This window comes from Rhynchophorus ferrugineus, unplaced genomic scaffold, assembly GCF_030347505.1.
Source record: "Rhynchophorus ferrugineus isolate W39M unplaced genomic scaffold, kcgeb_rfMv2 rfM2, whole genome shotgun sequence".
Classification (NCBI taxonomy): domain Eukaryota; kingdom Metazoa; phylum Arthropoda; class Insecta; order Coleoptera; family Curculionidae; genus Rhynchophorus; species Rhynchophorus ferrugineus.
In genome coordinates, this window is record NW_027472581.1 from 27,257,503 (window position 1) to 27,280,730 (window position 23,228).

At 30.6% G+C, this 23,228-nt stretch overlaps 1 protein-coding gene across 1 annotated transcript in view; it reads left to right on the top strand.

Annotated features, from left to right (window-relative positions):
- Positions 1 to 23,228, top strand: part of LOC143191719 (metabotropic glutamate receptor 2) — a 609,670-nt gene that overhangs the window by 14,832 nt on the left and 571,610 nt on the right. Inside the window, exon 2 of the mRNA XM_076397081.1 lies at positions 11,066 to 11,348. Coding sequence (XP_076253196.1) covers positions 11,138 to 11,348 — 211 coding nt within the window. The 5' untranslated portion in view covers positions 11,066 to 11,137. The remainder of the gene's footprint in view (positions 1 to 11,065; positions 11,349 to 23,228) is intronic.

The following is a 23,228-nucleotide window of genomic DNA, read 5'->3' on the forward strand; positions in this document are numbered from 1 at the left end:
GAGATGCCAACTGTCATTCAGGAAATCAATAGAATCGCAAGGAAACAAGACTCCTCTTCACTCTCACGTTAATATCGAGGCTCTACAACTCTTGAATAATAACAGGACAGGACACTGGCTCGATATAAAGACACAGTTTAATCTTATGTAGTGTAGAGTAATGCGGTTCATTTAATAGATAAAACCGTAGTATTAATATATTAACATTATTAGACTAGAGACTATAAGTTTAATACTGAGTCCTCCAAGATATACATCCAGATTTAAGCTAGTAAACTTAAGACATATTGTAGGTTAGTCAGCAATAACTGGTAACTATGTAATGAATAAATTTAAATAAAATAAAATATAACCAGAAAAATATTAAGTAAACAGCGGCAATATATACATTCACTCTACCGTAAATGTACAGTCACATTCTTGATCAAAATTATTGATTTCCTTCTACACACTGATTAAACCATATTCTTTGAAATTTTGTTATAATATTATTTAGATCGCCTCCACAGTCAAACGTTGTACTGTCGCCCTTTCTATATTCATATGTTGTTAGTTCTTTGATATCTTAGTGCCGGTCCTGTTTTAACATTTCTGATAGTACAGAAGAGTTCCATCGCTTTGTCCATTTAATTATATTAACAAGTTTCACCTTTCTTCATTGATCTAACTGTGCGATATTATTTAATATTTCTATACACTTTACCATTCTGTGTTTAGCTTCTTTATATGAGCTTTTTATATTTACCCATGTTTGTTTTTCATATTTTCCAGTAAGTTTATGAGTTAACTTAACTCAAGATGTTACTTTCTTTCTCCATTTTATTTGAGTTCTTTGAATGTAAGCATACGACCTAGCACTATTGCTAGATATTTCGGTATAAAGTTTTGTTTTATTTGAATATCACTTTCTGTTCTTCGCTTGTCTTCTTATTCTTTATAAGGAAAGGGGCATAGTTCTATCAGCGGTATTCGGTGGTTAAAATAAAACGTTTGGTTCTATAAACAAATATTCAACAATTAATTATGTACTTAGATCAATAGATATCTTTGAAAAAAACTATGAAGATAAGAGAGTAAATTCCCTATATTCGTAGATATAGCAAAAGCCGTCGTATCAAACTTTATCAGAACTAGTAAAACTGCACAGTAATATCATCATAATATCAGAGTTAAAATATTTAGAGTGAAATAAAAGGAAGCCTAGCCTACAATAAAAGAAGCTAAAGTAGGTGCACCACAAGGCAGTGTTTTGGGACCAAAACTACCTACTCTACACATGATACTGTGAATCTTGGTGCAGAGGTAATTGTCTTCAACAGCAACCTGAAAATTACAATATTCCAGTGACAATAACGTGATCCAAACCTGGAAAATAAAAATTAGCTAAAGTAATTTTGTGCATATGTTAGCATATGATAACCTATAAACAGCCCGAAAATACACCAATAACAGTAAATAATAAATTAATTCGATTTAACAGTGCTAAGTATCTCGCAATGACCTTTAAAACTTCGCTGTAAGAAACACGTTGGAAAGAGAAAGAAACGACTCAAAAGTTTTTTAGAACAAAGTCCTAAGAAGCATAATAAGTGCACCCAGATAAGATGCACCAAGCAGGAGAATTGCAAAGACACATGAGGAGGGATTCCATTTTCATGTTAATGTCGAAATATTATAACTCTTGGATATTATCAAAATATGACGCAGGTTCGAAATAATCAAACTGTTTGATCTTGTAATGTGTGGTGTAATGAGTGTAATGTAAACAGCACTGTTAATATAAAATTATTATTTGTCTCTCTCAGGTGATAATAAACTGAGGATCCATGGATCCTCCTAGATATATATCTAGGTTTAAGTTATTGTAAATACAAATTGTAGGCTAGTCGACAGTGACTAGTAGTATATCACAATATAATAGTAGCTAGTACAAAATGTAGTACAATTATTTAATACATGGAGGTCTTGCTTGAGGTCTGATACATGAGGTCTGAGCTTTAAGATTTTCAACAAATGTATACCTTTTTTATATGGAAAATTATATACATATTATACATATTATCGTGTTAGATGAGATACATTTCGTGCGATGCGCTAGGTACTTATTTATTATACGGGTAATCCTTTGTCGCCCCAAAAATTGGACTCACCTAAAAGTAGGTGCTAAATTCTGTTACTTAACCCTCCCACCAAAAAGAACGTCTAACGATAAAGATCTCGTAAAGGGGGTTTTGGACTTTAACAAAAAAAAGGTAATGCCAATAATAAGGATGCCATTAACAGCTATCTGAAATACGATCGGGTCTTAAGTGTATTAAGCGACTCGATGCGGGAGTACATTTTTGTCGGGATCTGAAAAAAGATCTTTCATAGTTACCTTTTTGCTTGCCGGTAGATAAGTGACGATAAATTTAATTTCCCAATGTTTTAAGATAATGGAAGTTTGTGTGTAGGGTCACTAATTTATGCGGTAATCTGCGACACACTATATATATTAACGTGAAGATATTATTGAAGACTACTTAATAAGAAATGCTTAATATTAATAACGTGATTATGAATGACTGACACATAAAATATATGGAAACAAAATAATAAACTAGACAAATAAATACAATTGTGCATATATGTATGCGAAAATGATCTTAAAATGAAGCTATGTATAAATTAAAACCAAAATTCTAAAACAAATGCCTATTTCTTTAAAAACATCAAATAGTTTGGGCATATTTTTCGCAAAAATATCTCAATGAATCAAGCAAACCATGACTTCTTCTGATAGTTATTAAGTTTCTGCATTTTTTTAAATATGGGAAGTTGGCATGGGTCTTCAAGATTCGGATACAGAGGTCTTTCAGTTTGATCTATTAAAAAAGAAAAGGTAAACTGGCAGTGATCAGCCGTCTTCTTGATTTTGCTTGTAAATCTCTATTTTCTAAGCAGATAGCAGGGTTTTTAGTCGGCCAAAATATAATTCGCTGACCATCTGTTATAGTATCATTAGTGATGTTGTCAGAATATTCGTTTCCAAGAATGGCCTTGTGGCTAGGGTTCCAGACGAATATGATGTCGTCTTGCGCAGAGATAACGAAACTATATAATTCATGAATTTGCACTACTTGCGGATTTGAGGAAAACATATTATCAATCAAGTGAGAGCCAACAAACCAGTTTTTAGCATTAAGTAAGATTATATATTTTTAGATTTTTTTATTGCGAATATTATATTTGTAGGGATAATGGGAACAGGGCGAACTCTGAGCCACAGAGATTATTGTCTATAATATATTACAGCTCATACTCCTGCAGCAGATTTTGAGCCCTCCATATAAATAACGTCACAATTTTGGTAGGATTTGAAGGAGTAATTTTTGAGAACTTAAGTTATCTCCATTATATTGAATCCATCAACAGCTCATATGTGAAATATATTGAATCCTATTTGGTAGGATGTAGATTAATTTCTTTCATAACTCAATGATGAAATATGTTTGTCTTCTGGATATAGAAACTATATAAGGCTCTGCTATTTACGAGCTGCTGCCAGTCCAGGCAGTGACTATTAATTTTCCTTTGAAAGCTAGCCTTATTATTCAAAATTTAAGTGGTTCTGTAGTCGTAATGCATTGAATGCAGATTACAGAACTCGATTTAAAGGCTTCCTAGTTTTTTCTAGATAAGCACTCAATAGTATGAGGATAAGATCTTTATCTCCTTTTAATTTAGGGTTTTGGCGACCGTTGGTAGATTGAATTGCGAGTTTCTGCTTAAATTTCGGTAGGCCAGAATAAAAAATATTAAAATTGATTAACGATCGTGAATAAAAGTTGCCTCTATCGATTGCCTCTTTTACCAATCCTTCTGTGTAGCTCTGAAAAGTATTGTGACACTGTTACAGTCTCACTTCTCTAAGCTGGTGGTTTTTTAAATGTGATCATTAAAGCGAAGATTACAATAGTTTAGACAGGTGTATTGAATGAAGAGTGAAGAATTTCTTCACTGCTTTAGGTCCAAAATGCGGACAGCTCCAAAATGAGGACAGCTCCAAAAAAGAACATATATCAAAATCGTAGAAAGCAATATGAATAAACTGACATTATCCGAGGTCAGAATAGTTACCGCGAAATTTAGTGAAGAATGTTCGACCAAAGAGGTAATCCTGCAACACCAACAAAACGTTGAGAATTTGACATTCTGCATGGGGGCCGGCCATGGATTGATGATGATGAGACTAAACTACGAAATGTTTCCGCAAATTAGGAAATTTTAAGTTCAAAATTCTCAAATTGTAATAATTCATGAGTAGCAACTTGAGTTACCCTTTGATAGCCGTATATTCAGAACAGCATGGCTTCTGTTCAAATTCTAGTTCTAACTAGAGTTATAGACTGTATCTTAATCTTCAGATATTTAACATTCTAGAAATTTCACTTTTTTTCAAACTTCGGTACTCCAAGGCTGACCAACTGAGCTACTTCACTCTGGTTTTGGTGGTAACTTCAGAACGATTGGAAACCCAACGTCAATCTTATTTTCTATTTTGAAAATTTGTTACAATTAACATGTTAGCGTACACTATTCCACTTGTAATAATAGTATTCTTCTTCATATCAAATCTCCGGCGATTATATTTTTATATCACCCATCTCGAACTATCTTAGACTCGTAAACATATAATTCACCATTTTGTATCTACTTTTAATCTATTAAATTTTCGTATATCTTTTTATTTTGTATCTGCAATTATAATTTATATTTTCTTTATATTTTTTAAGCATTAGTGTTGAATAGCTTGTCAATAATTTACATCTATATAGCAAAAATGTATATATATTTCTTTATTGTAAAGTATTATTTATTGCGAATTATATATAAATATATATATATATATATATATATATATATATATATATATATATATATATATATATATATATATATATATATATATATATTTATATTGAAACTTTCAGTTGACTTTAAAAAATTAAATATTTACATAAGTAACATACAGAAAAATAAAATTTCATATAACCGCGTAATTATCATTACAATTTCTTATATTGTAATAGTTAAACAAATGAAATATCATACTATCATGCATATACTCTATGAATGTATGCTTTTTTACTATAAAATTACTAAAGATTTTTATTTTACATTTAGCACCTCTTATCTTTCCTGAATTTTAAACAACGCTACAAAATTACACCGTTTCTTTTTTAAAGATATTGTACTAACATCAACGAAGGTGCTAATACTATCACTAAAAAAGAAATAACAGTAAAGATTACCCTTTACGAGAGGTAATGCCAATAATAGGGATGCCATTAACGGCTATCTGAAATAAGATCGGGCTTTATAGCCACTAAATGACTCGTCAACTAAAGCATAATATATTTTGGTCTGCGATATAAAATGTATTGGTTTGCATTTTCCTCTATTATTTTACTTTGAGCTCATGTTCTACTAATAATTATCTTCACAACATTTTATTCTTATTTTTATCGCTAAATTTATATTGGGTCACGCTTAACTATCAGTTAAAAATCGAAAGTCCTACAAAAGTTGGAAATCTAACGATTAAGCCAGCAACCATCATCTTCGTTCATTCATTTAATCAGTCTTCCGTTATATTAATTGCTATTATTAAGTAGACAAAGCATTGAATGTTTAAAGTTAAATTCTTCAAACTAATTCGGAATCTATACAAATATGTATACTTCAATACACATGCATAATGTACGATAAATATGTTGCGACAAAGAATTGAGGTTGATTAATTTATGCTCTCTACTAGCTAACTATTCAACAAGTTCTCACAACAGAAACAAGATTAAAAATCTCATTTTTGGTTGAAAATATAACATTAATTTTCAATATAACGTTCTATATCTTCAACGATCCTCTAATATATCAACAATGTCGTTCTACTAGTTTATCAGAAGTTAGACTTCTTCCTTTGATGAAAAATGTTTTCTGCAAAAAAATAATATTGTATAGGAGAAAATGTGTATTTGGCTGTTATAATATCTTACATTTAATGAAGCCTTTACAATAATAATTAATATTAACTGTAGATTAAATATCTTAAGTATTGGATGTTTTATGTATAAGAGATTTAACAGAGTTTGACGAAAACATATATTTAATCCTAGTAAAAATGTAATGTTGATATTGGTATTTAAATATTTAATATGTTTGACGAATGTTTTTATATATATTGCCTATAAATGGTTATTAAAAAGGAATTAGCTACAATGAATAATAAACTAGTTATAGAAATTACCAAATAAAATCCCTCCAAATGATAAAATAAAATTACAGTTTCAGTTCAAATATTTGTTCAGGTACCATTAGAAAAAAATGTTGAATTTTTTTAAATATGCAAATTTATTGAGGATAGTTTTAACACAAATCAATATTTTTGAAATTATCCGAAGTAAAATATATTTATATTATGCAAAGTTAATCATAATACATTCGAAAATTCAATTGGTAGGTCGGTGTTGTGGTAAAGTTCTGGAGACTTTACTGGATGTAGATAGTAAGCTTCGAATTACATTGTTATGATCGCTAATGTCATAATTGCATATTTATTTTATTGAGTGGATATCGCTAAAGCCAATTATGTTACTTACGTGAATAAAAAATCTGTATTTTTAGAGTTTAGTTTATGTATGAATTATTTTTAAATAGTTGAAAAAAAAGTGAAATCGCTTTTGAATTTGAAATTATAAGTTCTTCGTTCAAGAGCAAACATTCGAAAATTAATTGCATATAGATATATTAGAAATTGTTGGTTCTTAAAAGATACTTTTTACCAATTGAATACTTGAGATTTGTAAGTAATATATTGGCATCATGGATGGTATGGTGCCATGTCTTCAAAGTATTTGACACAAAAAGAAAAGGTCAACATCTTTTACCATACAGTCCTCCCAAAATAACAGTAAATTCACGTCATCAAAATGTAGGACGTCACAACATCGTTTTTGTATCAACTTTGACCTTTAGTTTATTTTGATTTATAACCCACGTAATACGAATATATTACCGTTTTACGTTTGGTTTTTGTTCACTTCGTTACTGTGTGTCCATCTCATGTTTCCTTGTCAAGTTATTTTGATACGAATATATTTGTCCTTATTTTCTTCCGTTAGTAAAAGCGCAATTTTATTTTACCCATTTCATCTATATCTTCTTATTTCTCACTGAATATCCTCTAACGCATTTGCAATATTACCTGTAAAAAAGTCAATAATTATTCTCGCCTCATGCTTTCCAACCAAATGCTGAAATGTTCTGAACAAGGACACCCAAATCTAACAGTGACTCTCACTCTCACTACAAGAATCACTATTCAGGTTAATCAGTAAACTGTTAATCTCTTAAGACACTTGTTCACGATTCACTATTTCTTAATTTCTTCTTGGGTGGTAGAGTTCATTCAAACTGTAGATATTATTGTAGAGTATGCTTCACTATACAAATATAAAAAAATCCTTATTTTACATCCCTCTCGCCTACCAAATACATTATCATAATTCTTTTCCAGCATTATATTTCTCTTTAATTTTAGTATGGCAACTTAGTAATCTCATAGTTTAAATACCAAATTCTTTAACGCATATTGCTAGCAAGAAGATGCTGCCATTATCTCGTTTCCGTTTAAAGAAATTCATTGGATGCAATATGTTTTTGATTCTGACTATTTATGATTTTCAGAGATTTCAATCAAAGTTTATCAACAGTTATTAAAGAGGGTATCAAAACAACGTTTCTTAGTTTATAGTTTTGTTCTGGTGATTCATTAAAGTATTAATGTAATTATTTAATATTAATGTAATTTTGTAGACATGTATAAAACTTGTCTTGTTGTAAAGATTGCTGAGGTTATATCTTCAGATACCATCAGACAGCATTCTATCTCTTTTAAACTATAACAAAGTAAGACGGAAAAGTGCAGTCTGATTTTAAAATAAATTTACAAACTTCAATAAGCAATGTATTCAACGTCGTGATGGAGACGAGAATTTACAGTTATTTTGGAAGGACATATTGAGCCAAAATAGATTAGATCAACATATGATGAACCAACCTCATTATCACTGAGAAAAAGATGTTGCCTAGAAAAAACTTTGTCGAAACAATTTGCTAGGAAAATTCAATGATTTTGATCACTGACCATTGTTCAAGAATGTATTTGTTGGTCATGTTTTCATAAAAGACGAATATCAAAATGGTTTTCCAATTTAATTATACAATAAAATATTCAATAGATTTACATTTTTTATGTTAAATTAAACAGTGGAATTTAATTAAAATAACCTAACTGCGATACAACCGGAGGTAGAGGACACCCTTTGTTCCTTTAAGTTAAAAATTACGTCAACTATTCTCATAACCTTATTTTATTAATCCAGAGGTACGTAAAATTAAAGAGATGCAATGTTTACAGTAGCATTTAATTAACACTTTACCCGAATGAACTATTTAACACCAAATTAAACAGAGTTACCCAAACCCCACCAGATATCTATCTGGGCCGACTATATGTAACGTAGTTGTGTATCCCGGCTCGGTCCCTCTCCACTTTCCGCCGTCAAAACGCTCCTCCCGTCTCGCTTTTCCATTACGTCCCTCTCGCTCCGTGTCCATTAGTTTCTACCCTAACTTTGACAATTATCCGATGTTGTTGTTATTTCCTTAATGAAATTACACTTGCGGTGGGATTATTATTTTACCTTGACTAGAAAGCAGTTTAAAGTTACGGTATATTTGTGGGACCGAAACTTCGATTTTAGTTCGGCTTAAGCCGTGTTAGAGCATCTTGTCCAACCGACAACAGTCACAAGGGAGCAGTGAATCGTTATTTCAGGCCATAGTTCACTTTGGGGGTGATAATAATAATATTCATTAATCAAGTATCCCGTTCATATACAGACTTATTCAGTCATTAATTTAATTATCAGATTAGAGAATCCCCTTAAACAAAAATAATAATATACAGGCTTGGACAAAATAACATGAACACCTGATATATACACAATATTTATTTATTAATAAGTTGTCGAACCATCATTTACTTTTAATATAACAGCCATTCTTTGCTAAATAGATTCGTAAAATATCTGATTAGTTTCCGAATAAATGTGGTCTCATTATTGTACCAAAACCTGAAGTCAATTTCTTCATTGATGGTAGAGATGGAAATCTATTACTCACTTCCAGCTCTGAAACTTTCCATAACGGATTGATTGTGCTGAGGTCTGGCGATTTTTCTTTGCGGGAATGATAATATTCTCCATATGGTCATCCTCGAACCAATAATGATCCTATTTGGTATGTAGTATGTGTAACCACATTATTATCTTGGAATATTACGGTATTTAGCAGTGATATGGTAGTTAGAGTAAAAACTCCGTCATTGAGTATGGCGAGATCATTATTCCTATGTACCACGATATTACTATAAAAACCATTTATGGGCCTCCAGGCGAGACTGTAGAAAGCAGGATGTTTGGATCGTAGGCCTTTTTTGAGGTTATCCATATATAACTCTTTCCGTATTGCTTTTTCTACAAAACAATGTAATGGGTAACATATAGGACCATACCACGTTCTTTCAATAATCAAGTGTCCAGGTTTTATAATCATTTTCGCTTCCATGAATGTTAGTTTTAGAGCTCCTATTGTACTGTTTTCGTCGAAACAGTATTACGCAAATGGGTACTGAATTCAGCTGTCACTTTTGCCGTGGCAGTATTGTATTGTCTGGTCACAATCCTTTTTAATTTCGTCGTCGGTCTCTGTTAGTTAACTCTAGGACCCACTACTATTTCATTTTATTGTATTGTGCTGATGATGTTTTACCGTATTTTGTGTCATTATCATGGATACTGGCGTCGTGAAATATTAAACAACATCTGAGCGACCACTAGTTTCACTGAACACTTGTTTTATCTTTCCTAGAACTTAGCGTATATAACCTACACTAATGTATAACCTACAAAGCCGGACATGTAAACTAAGCAAATCATAGGCGTCGTGCTACTTACACAGAAATAATGTTATAAAAGCAATGCAATAAGAAAAAGTTGACAAGTTCGATATAAAACCAAAGTAGCTACTACACATACATATTTTTCTAACAAGATGTGACCATTTTAGACTGAGACATAGGTCGCTCATATCTGAATTACTGCAATTTTATTAAAAAAATTAGGAACAGAAATTATTGTTTTAGTCAGCCTGATATACTTATTGTTTTTCAATAAATATTTTAGGTGAGCAATGTGGATAATAAATATAGATTATATTAATACATAAATTAAGTAATGAAAATATGCTGCAACTACTTAATTTGCATAGATGGAACATAATTGTTTTCATTACAAAATATATATACATAAGTTTTCAAAAGCCAATAGTTCATTTAATTATTGTAAATAAATTCCATTTATGTACTACAATAAATTGTAATAAATAAATTACCTATTCGCGTTAGTTATTGTTTACAGCTTTTTGATGCTCTGAAGTTGATTAAATAAAAGTTAGAAATAATTTTACTTATATTTTTAATATAATCAATGGTGCAGGTATTTAAACTTATCAATGCTTTGTAAATTATTTAAACATAATGGAAACTAGATTTAATTAAATGCAATATGAAAAGATTAATGACTCTTAATTCTTGATGTAGTTCTATTATGTGAGAAACATGATAATGTTAATAAATTGTGATGGTAGAATTTAGATTACTGGTCAATCACTGGTTTGTGTTAATGGATAAGGGGATGGAGAGGCAACTGAGTTGATCCTGTCAATTCATCTTGAATGAATATCGAGTAGTATAAACAAAAACACAATGAGTTATAGTTAAGTTACGTTATTAACCTTTATTAACAGGGTTCATAAGCCTTAATTATGATATATTTCATAGAATTTTACTTTGATTGCTTTGATCTAAAGAATTAACGATCAGATAAATTATATGCGAGGTTTAGCAACTTAGGAGCATAGGAATGTTGTTTAAATATGTTAAATCATGCGTTTTTTTTAGTACGTGCAGGAAATCCCATGGCCGGTAAAGAAGGAAGCGGTCGTCGAAGGAGACATAATTCTCGGCGGTTTAATGATGGTCCACGAGAGAGAAGACAGTATCACGTGCGGTCCGGTGATGCCGCAGGGCGGCATCCAGGCCTTGGAGGCGATGCTCTTCACCCTGGACCAGCTCAATTCGTCCCCGGAGCCCCTGTTACCGAACATAACTCTCGGGGCCCACATCCTCGACGACTGCGATAAAGACACTTACGGTTTGGAAATGGCGGTCGACTTCATTAAAGGTAAGTGGCGGAGTTGTTTTTCGAGGCCGCGTAATGTTTCCCGAAGCCGATAAATAACGGAGATGGCGTCACTGTCGACGCGGAAAAAGTTCCCGCCCGACATTTTCGAGCCGGGCGCAACGAAGTAATGGCCCTATTAATTAATAAGATGGATGGTTCCGAGCGAAATTGAGGTGTTTCGAAATTATCTTTGGTTTATTTCGCAGCTGTGTCAAACAGCGAGTCTATTTGGCAGAAAAAAAAACAACGCGAAACGGTTGGGGGGGTGATTTATATCATTTTCCTGGAGTACCTGTGGGACAGCTACGTTTTTACCGATTTCGAAAGTACATTTTTTTTAGATAAGCCCAAAGCTAAACAGACACTTACCACATATGTTTTATGTATCATACAAGTCAATAAGTTTCAAGGGTGACACATAAATAGCGTTGAGAACTATCGACTGAACACAGTGGAAACAGTCGATAGTCGCAAAACAGTCGATACTGTCAATAGTCAATAACAAAAAAACAACTCATGATGTCAGGCGAAGATGTCCGAGTCCTTTCTTGCATAAAATGTGAGAAAGGAAAGGACGTAGATTATTGCTTGGAGCGGTTAATTTTATATATGGTTATATTTTGCAAAGTTAATATAAGCGAGACAGAGATGTATATATTCCTTCACGAACTAACTTTAAAATAGAAAAGGAAAAAATTAATTACTAAATACTATTATAATAATAGTACATAACATGCAACTTATAATTTAATTTTAAACGAAGTAGAATTATTTTTATATTAGAATGTTCTTTGGATCTGTAATAAGGAATGGAATTTTTCTATGGGATGGAAAATACCCCACAAATATTTTATTGTATTTTAATGTGTTAACTATCATTTTTAAATAATATTCTATAATAAACAAATACAATACAATAGAACTTAAACAAAACCTAAGAACTAATGATGTACAATAACCATAAATAGTATATAAAAATTAAACATATACTTAATCATAGAAAAAAAAAACTAATCCGTGACATAATTAAAAATGATCTGAATGAAATGATATAAATGCTTTATTTATTATTGAACAGAAATATTTTGTAACAAAAATCGAGAGAATAATCGAAATATCCTATTATTGTCATAAAAAGAATCAAAATTTTACTATTTATGTTTCCCAATTTTAATCTTTTTACCCTATTACATTAACAATCTTGAAAAATATGGTACCAAAATGCTATAATATTAATACACAATATATTGTTATTTACAAGCAAAGAAGCAAAAAAAAATCATAAAACTAAATGTATTACATAAAAATCTATGTAAACATAAATTGGGTACATTTTTGTCAAGGTCGCGTCTAGAACGACAGAGCCAGACCGTTAAAAATCAGTCGAATGAAACAAGTAGAAACAAAAATAGTAACTAAAAGTAGGACTGAAACAGTCGATAGTAAATAGTAACAAAATCATTCGGACCGAAAATAGCGACTGAAAAATTCACTGGTAAAAAGTAGTAAAATCAGTCGAACCAAAAATAGCGACTGAAACAATCGATAGTAAAAATTAGTCAATTACTGAACAGTCGTTAGTTAATTTCAGTCGATATTTCCCAATACTACGTATAAGTGACACCTTTTTTTAACACACTTTTAGCCTATGTGTTATCGTTTATTCGATAATACATATTCAATAAAATTTGCTGACCATTGCTATTGTTGGGGATTTCATGTGAACAGAAACACGGCTTAAGTCTAATTGACTATTGGTTATTTGATTGATTCTTTGACTTTAATTTCACATGATCGCCAATTATATAGGTTGGGGTTACGGTTATAGTATTCCGTAAAAACGGAGAAAGAAAGTTGTATCATTTCGGGTCTTTTATAACTTCGGGCCGCACAGTACTAATCCTCATACATTACCAACAACTGCATTTTTACTGATGAATTTGCAGTTATATAATACGTTCAACAAAACAGTACACTTACGTCATCTAAACTCATGACGTCAAACTGGAGTTGAGTCAACATTGGGTTTAATTCATTTTTGCTTTGACATGTAACAAAATTCTAATCTAAACAAAATAATTACACAAGAATACTGTTATCAAATATAATTTATTTTAGGACTTAAACTACAGTAACTTATATAGTGAATATAGTTTGTAGATTGGGGTTGTGTTTTATTATACTTACCGTATAACATTAAGTTATAGTTTCCTTCGTTGCAGTGTTCCGTGTCAAGTCATTTTCAAATCACTGTATTTCTCCTTAGTTTCTACTTTTATTACCTCCATACCTGTACATATTTCTTGATAAAATTACATTTAATTACAGTATTCTCCTTAATGCATTTGCTAGATCTACAAAACAGTTAGTATTCCTTCTCTCCTCAAACATTCTAACTAACTGCTCATGAGTATTCTAAAAAATTATTATTATTATAAATTATTATTAAAATTATTAAGATCTATGCACACAAATCTCTTACATTCTACAATTTTTTCCACTATAATCATTCTATCTTGGTAATTGTCAGCATTGGATTATTAAAACACATTAAGTCACTGTTACTTTATAAGTCACTATTCAAGTCTATAACAAAGCTGTTAATTTTCAATATATCTAAGGCTTGTTCACGATTACGCTATACGATTCTGCTATACCTGCATGTCTACTAGTCGATCTAGAATCTAGCCATACACCATATCATTTCCCTTGGATTGGGCATGCAATTTTTATTAATTAATAGTATACGGTTGTTGTCTCATCTACTGTGGATCTTTTCAAACATTTGTCTAAAATATTAATTACATAAAATAGAATTAAATATTTCATTTATATTTCGTAAATCAAATTTATATTTTGTAAAAATCATTTTACATAAAAAGTATCGAAACTTTTAAAAGCTCTTGGAGCCTATATGTAATAATTGTAGGAGATGTTTTGAATATTGTGCTTAAATATTATGATCAAAAAGTAAGTAGTACTGGCAAATATTTTTGCCATATGAATTGTCAGCTATTGAAAGAGGAACAGTGAGAATATTAATGATTTATCACTTTTATTACAAGAAAGTTGCAAGAAAATTTTTAAAACGTTATATATTTATATTTAAGGCTGTAATGAGAGTTCCAAAATGCTCAAGCGCATGAACAATCGATGAAAACGTAAAACAAGTGAGTATTGATTGGTAATGATATAATATTAATAATTGCTAGAAATAATTTTGTCAATTATAATTAACATCACAAATTTGTTAACATAGCTACGTTTTGCTTTTTGATGATCATTTGAGAAACAACATTATAGTTATATCCAGCCTACATGTATTCTAGATACGGCCCTATATCAGTTTTTTGTTCCTAAAAATAAAAATCCTTGACGGTACAAGATTTTGCAAGCAGATATCAGATTGAAAGTGAACAACTTCAAGAAAAAATAGTTCCGGAGGTACTTTAGGTTGTAAAAAAGGGCTGATGTAAATACTATCTAATGAAAACCAAGAAATTAAAATTCTAGTAATATTTTAAACCCATTTTATACGTTTCATATCTCTCATTAGATTTACTATTTCTATATTATTTTTCTGAAATATAAATATATCATTTCACCTTAAATAAATTGGATATACGTAACTGTTACCAAGCAATGTTTTTAATACATTTTTTTTCTTTAAAAAATGATCATTCCAATTCCTTCATTAAATTGGTATATCTATCAGAAATAGTTTGGTCCTTAAAAATATGTATCATGATACACAAAATAATACCGTTTATTTTAGGATTTATTTTATTTTGGTATTTTCAGTCTTTTTTATGAAATATTTTCATATATTCTTTTATCATTTCAAAGTATTTGCAATTTTGTTGACCTCTTGGAATACTAAATCACATTCATGCTCTGCTGATAACAAATGGAAACTGAGAATATCCGTCCGTTATTGCACTCTAGTTTGATTTGTGTTGCGCATTTAGCAGTAAACGATGTTACAATGCAATAATAGGATGGCTCAAGTTGACAATAACGCTCCCATAAGTTTGATTTTATTGTCGCATGTTATTATATATGAGGCTTATATTTGATGATACCTTTTGATTAAAAAAAAAATTAATATGTGAAGTTTGTTTGGTGTTTTAAGATGTTTTCAAAATTAAATTAAAGAATCTACACTAAAAATATATTTTGTTGAAAGGTATTTGGATATTAGTATAATTATACTCTGGATTTAACAGAGCACTTCAAAGAACTACGCATTTTAATAAAAGGATATATTTTACAAACCATTCCTTTATATTAAAATAAACCGGCCATGTAAAAATATTTAAACGTTCAACATAACAACATTTAATCATTGGAAATTTCTATCAATAAATGTTCTCAGTCAATGTTACTAACAACATTATGATCTTATTATATAAGAGTAAACCGTATATTGTGTTAAAATTTAACACCCAGCGCCATCTAGACGCCGAAGCTATAAGCTCGATAGAACGGCTTTGCAGTGGCCATTGTTAAGGAACCCTCGACCTAAGCGCCATCTGATCTCCCAAAAGACTAACCTCCTATCGATTATATGCTGTATCATCAGAGACCAACAGAGGTCGGTGAAATATCAATACTTTCTGGAAATTTCCAGAGTTACAGAGTTCTTTAATATTAAGAAATAAAATGTAGTTGGAATTTTCTCGTTACGGCCATTTTTTTGAGGAAAGTTTTCTGTAGTCGACATTTTTTCAGTTTATTTTTATCCGAATAACGCAAACCTAAACTGTAAATATATTTTCTATGCATAAATATGTTTGAATTTCAACAAAGTGTGTTCACTAGAGAACTGAGTATCAACAACAGGGCTCTAATATATCCGAGGCTATAAATAGATACATTGTTAATTTTAACATTCACTTCGATCAAAGCTATCTATGTAAATTAACAACGAATATCCATATTTGTATGTATCTATAAATGGACGCGGTCCAATTGCATCTATCAATTTTCTATAAGAATTGAAGTTGCTGAAACACGTTGCAAAACATGTATTCATTATCCGTATTGCTATATTTTTCTAATATATAGGTAAAATGAACTTTCAACAAACCAACACTTAATTAACAAAACAACAATTACAAATATATAGATGTGAGACATAAAATAGAAATATATTTTAATAATTGTACATTTAAAATAAGTTTTTTGGCTTTTCTAATATATTCTCTCTCTCCGATGCATTATTCCATTATTATCTACATAATTTACAAGCATATAATAGTCGGAAATAGAAGGGAACTCTCGATATAAAAAGTTGTAATTAAAGTATGCGCTTCAGGATCACAGAGAGCGCCACAAGTGGGAATATTTTCAGCGAGAAAATTTAAAAAATTATATATATTATACATAATAATAATAAATGTTTGTAAATGTAATTTAATAGATGAAATAACTATATAAATACTATTTAACATTTAGCCTAGTTTGGTTGGCGCAGTGGTCAAAGCGACAGACGCTGGTTCGAATCATAATGGGGCATGGATATACTTTATGTTTCTGATTGTAACTGTAATTGTAATTGTCTCTATAGGTAACAGGAGAAAATCCTACAACTAATTCCAATTGTTTCTTGAGGAAGATAATTGTAAAATTTTAATTGAAATTAATCGTAACCAGGAAATGTTGACAATACTTGGCTTTATCCATTTTTCATATTTGTTAAACGTGAATTGTCAATTAGATAGATTTTTTATGTGGTTTTAAATTTTATTTAGAATCTAAATGATAAATAGGTTTTTTAATATATTTTAACATATCCTTTTTACCAACGACGGTTTATCTAAACTAGACCTAACTACTGTTTAGCGTGGGATTTGAACCACGGTCCTCGGTATTAAGCTTAGCGACTAGCCAGTGACCAGCTTAGAGAACATCCCAAAAGATATACGGTCTTACGGCGATAGTTTTTGTCGGATTTTCCAGCGTTCACTAAAGACATTTACAATTACAATCACAAACATAAAGCACATCCGTGCCCCAGCCGGGTACGAACCCGCGACTATCGCAACAGTAGGTGGACCGTCCTGTCGCCTTAATCACTGCGCCACCAGGCCGGCAAACCTGTGTATATTTTTATTAAAGCAGGTTGTCCAGCATGTACCAAATGATTTTTTGCTGATATTGTTTCAATTTTGGGAAATATGGGTTTTGCGGGTGACAGAGACTCTGGGGTACGACTGCAAATGCTGTATTTCAGCTACTTACCGCGAATGGTGAGAGAATAAAGCTTTAATTAACGGACTTGCATATTCTAAGGTGCCAACATTTTCACTAATGGGTTGCCTGACTGGGGATGGATCAGTCAAAACCAAAGGGCATTGACTAATGCGCGGATTATTTTTGAATTGGAACACTTAGAGCTAGGGGAGAGAGCGCGTGGTTCCCTCCGATCACGTAGCAGAATAACTTAAATTTTACTCGGGTTAATTTGCAATAATAGCCAGAATTTGTACCACACAGTATCCGGTATCGGGACAGTATCCGGTGGAGAAGAACGCGCTGTGTTCTACATAAAATGTTGCGTTCAATTGCTTCGCTTGAAGAAAATTAGGCAATTTCATCAAACCGAAAGTTGCTTTTTTTTCTTTTTTCCTACCCAAAGCATTATGAAAATTGCTAAAACTCTTCTGGCATAAACTTATTCCAAATTTACCAACCATAACAAATCACGTTCGTTCCTCATCGAAGTAGGCTATGCATGTAGAGACGCCGCAACGTAGGACGAATGATAAAACGGTCGCGATTGTTTACGTTTTATACGGAAAAAAAGTATATTTTGAAATGCCTTAAATGCTTTTAGCATTTTGTGAATTTCTTAAATTGCGTGTTAATATAATAACAACTATAGGAAAAAAAATTGAATATATAATCTCTGTAATAAACTGAACGTATTTATTTATAATTACAGTCGGCTTATTCCTGTTGCAGAATTATCAATAAATAATAGTTTAGAGCATAATGTACATTATATTATAGTAGAAAATTGGATTTAATTTCGCTGTAACATCCCGTAATCGATGTTGGAGTATTAAAATTAGATAATAGGTACGTTTTACCGATTAAATTATTTTATGTAATGAATAAATATACTGTTTTAGGGTTCAGAAAAGGTTATGTATTCTTATGGTTAAAATATGGATAATATAAATAATATAAATGCAGAGCACAACTTCTGACTATATATTTAAAATAAATATGACGCAATAGCATGAATTAGCACTCCATGGTATCCTGATCTTTGAAACTTAGTCGAAAGCTTTAGAGACGTCAGGAAAGACTGTACCAACCTTGTAAACTTTACGAAGAGCCTGTTTGGTAGCTGCGACGGGAAAGTAAATCTGTCAATTGCGTCGCCTATTATACCTTCAATCCTCCTAGTGTTTCTGAAGCATATAACATAAACATGCTTAACTTATATAAACAACATCAACCCAAATTGAATTTTAGAGTCTAACAGCGCCAACTATGAAATGATGACGATTATCTGGTAACCCCGAGACGTTTATCTGGGATGTTATTGAAAGGTACTTTCGATCATTCAGTAATCGACCATTGTTTGGTTTAGACGTGCCACTATCGACTACCCAAGCCCCGTCAACAGGTAAACCCAACACCGATACCTTTCATTTATTTGTATTTCCTTAATATTTTAAATCGTCAACAAATAACAGTTACAAAATGTAAACACCACTCTTTCATTTTGTTTTACCTCCATTCACTGAGCCATATAAACAAATCCTAAAAAGCGAATTTTACATTTTTACAAAATACAATTGACATTATACATATTCAACGTGATCTATGACGTGCATTGACTGAGGTACGACTATTAGGGTTGATATTCTATGCGGATAATGGGGTTTATTCTTTAGCTAATGACCTCCATTTGCAGCAATTTCTATCAAGCCATATGATTAGAATCATTTTGTTTCGGGTTTTGCATCAATGATTTATGCCTTTAACATTATCTGCACGGAGGTTTCTCTTTTACATTAATCAGTATTATGCGTCAGTTGTAGTTGAATAGACTATGCGTTTGATGCGGTGGTGTATGTAGTTCGTATTAAATTCAAATCCGTTTCCATTTGCAGATTGCTTTGTAACGAAATATCAAGATAAGCGGATGGATTTTCGGCTTTTTGGCACAATATTTATCGGTTGCTATTATTTAGTAATTAGAGAAAATCAATTTTCATATAATCCGACTTTAATCAAATTAAATAAATTTTCGGATAAAACTTGACTTTGGAATTCATTTGTAAAATATGAACAAAATCTTTGATTTTATACCAAATAATTAATAGATTATTAGATTAATTGATTTGTGTTTGACTGGGTGTAATAAATAAATTATTAGTCCTGGATTCAAAGCCATGAATTTAAAGTATTTAATTATTTTGTTCAGAAAGGCGTCATTTAAAAACAGGCGTTATACCGACGAATTGTATATAAAAAAATATTCCGAGAACAGATCCTGATGGACATGGAGATAGTTCAAAGTTTCAGAGTGTGGCTTAATAGTAAGAGCCACGACAACAAATACAGGGTAACAGATTTTCTGTACTTACAATTTTGTATCTTCTAGCAGTTTCCTTACGTTATTCAGTGTAATTTTGATTATATTTTGAATTAGTCTGTTTTAATTTTTTATTCCAGACTGCACCTGTAAATGTCTTGTTTTTTGTTTTCGCTCTTGACTGAATGAATTAAATTGGTTGTTCATGTTCGCCACTATTTTGATTTAAAACAATTTAAAAGAAACGCCAATCTATCAATATTTCGTCACCTGCTTTCTGTGTCAGTGTCTTCACATTATGAAACTTAAATGCAAAGACGTTTCCGGTAAGCTGTTTGTTTCATTTTAGTATAAACCTTGATCTTACAATAGGTAACTCAACCAAAAAATAATCATTCAATTTGCGGCACATATAACTTAGCGATTCATTTTTATTTATATAGAGGTATCCAAAATCCATGTTTAGAAATATGATTCATGATAAATTGTTATAGAAAAATTACAAAACATAAATTACTTTGCTGACAATCTAGTATATTTTAAAAGTGTAGAATAAATATAATTATTATCTTCTGTAAAAAAAGTCATGTATATTTTCTTATCTACCTCTTACCAGTTCATCTCCCAGTACATTAAAGAAAAAGAATTAAACCAAAAATGCTGTCTTCCATATAAATATATCAATTTAGAAGAATTAGCAATATTAGTGTTTATTTATTATTGTTCTTTTTCCAATATATAACTTCTATTCTAATTTATGTACTTATTTTATTATAACATTTATTCATTTAACATTTGTTAATTAGGACTCTAATTTATAATTTATGTAATATTTAATAATACATTTTATAATAAATATTTATAAAAAACTCAGATCAAGAAAGCACTATAATCAAATAGAATTAAACAAAATATTTTTTTCTTATTTTGAAATACGACCGTTTGATATATAATAACTTTTAGTATAAAAAATTGAATTGAAATATATTTCAGTGCTAATTCGGCAAATTCATCAAAGCGAAAGTTATTTCTTGCCAACCCAAAGCATTGTGAAAATTGCTAAATCTCTTCTGGCATGAACTTTCCAAATTTACCAATCATAACAAACCACGTTCGTTCCTCATCGAACTTGGCTATGCACGTAGAGACGCCGCAACGTAGGACGAATAGCAAATCGTTCGCGATTGTTTACATTTGATTTTGACAACGGCAAAAAAGGTTATTTTGAAATGCCTTAAGTGCTTTTAACATTTTTGGGTGAATTTCTGAAATTGTGCGTTAATATAATAATAAATATTGGATATCTATAATTATTATTATATTAATATTATAATAATTCAATATCTAATCTCTATATTAAACTGAACGTATGTATTTAAATTCGGGTAAATGGTAATAAATTTTAATACACTATTAGTTTGTCTTAACATACTAGCCATATATTATAGTGGGCTTATTAGTTTTGTAGAATTTTCAATAAATAACAGTTTGGAGCGTAATGTAGTACATTATATTATGATAGAAAATTTTATTTCTCTATAATATTCTATAATCGATGTTGGCGTATTAAAATTAGATAATGTGTGCGCTTTAACGTTCAAATTATTTATATATACTATTTTAGGATTTAAAAAGGTTATGTTTTCTGTGATTAAAATATATATAAATATTTATAAATAAAGAACATAACTATTGACTATATATTTAAAATAAATATGATATAACAGTTAAAAATCTTTATTTTATTTTTAATAAACATTCAAAACCGGTACCTAATTTTAAAGGTTTAGTGTGACTTAGTACTTAATTTTAAATGTTTTTTTTCTTTATATTTTAAAGTTTCCTTTTACCAACAAGGGTTCATCTAGGCTTGACCTATAGTTTAACGTGGGCTCCGAACCACGGCCGTGGACATTAAGCCTACCGACTAGCGAGTGACCATCTTAGAAATCATCCCAGAAGACATCCAGTCTTACCCAGTCTGGTCGGTTTATAGCGTCTAATCATAATAACTAATGTTTTAAAGACATTTGCAGACATTTGGCAACATGGTGAACTAGTACCAACTCGTATCGAATTTTATATCAGACATCAAATGTATCAGACTCATTCAATTCATCAGATTGAAATCAGCATTCTATCTCTTTTCAACTAGAATAAAACGGGAAGAAAGAATGGACTCCAGGTTCTAAATAAATTTTAAATTTGTAAAAACCACAACTAGCAATATGCTCGATATCATCTATGACGAGCATTGGCTGTTTTTTTGGATGGGTTATAATGTCTAAGTATAGAGTACTTCATATCTTAAACAAAATGTAATTGTTCCAGAATTAAAAAAGAAAGTATGGTAATTACAGAGATAAATAAATGTGTGGAACAACTTTACAAGAAAATTATTTCTGTAAACACTGCAATAATAAAATAATGTCAATTCACTATTCACCATCCTATAGTAAACGACTCACTATTAAATAATGAATGATTATCCAATGAATGGACTTTTCTCGTAACTTCAATAGTCTGAGTATTAATAAATTAATAATAATTCAAATGGCCAATTAATGTATTCTATTTGTTTTTAATAATTGTTTACCTGTAATTTTGTAATTACCTGGCCGTTTTTAATAACCTGCTTCAATTGCGTTACTTATTGACAGAAAACAGTCAAATTAATGATTTGACCAAGTCCAAGTAGCTCATGATTAACAATTGTTTTCCAAACCCACTATACACCTTTCGTGGCGTCAATATGGGCTTTGTAGTGGTTTTAAAGCTTTTTTTCGGACGTATCCGTATTCGTTCATATCAAAAATAATTTATTTTGTTTCGTTCCATATATTACTTTTTTTTCAGCTTATTATAATTAAGGAACAGTATTGTTTGGTACATATTAGGTACATAAAAGGCTAGAGAGTTGAGTTAGCATGAAGCGTGTTTGTATGGAATGATGGAAAAGGAAATTTTAACAGTTTTTCTGCAGTTTTCATCCCATTCTTGGTTTCCAAACAAAGTGCATATATACTAATTTGATATAGTATAACCTCAATCTGTTAAACAGTAGTATTCCAATTATATAATTTAACACTATTATAGTATTTTAAACAAATGACAATATTACAATATTATAACAAGGTTATTCCATGTTTTATCGTCAACTGAATCAAAAATAAATCATACTAATAACTATATTTTAGCCACAAATTAGTAATAAAATCCATCCATTTTTTACCTATTATCAATTACAGAATTACTAGCTAAATCAGTAACAACACAATTATACCGTTTTATCTATTTATCAAATACTGGATAAAGCAGGTTATACA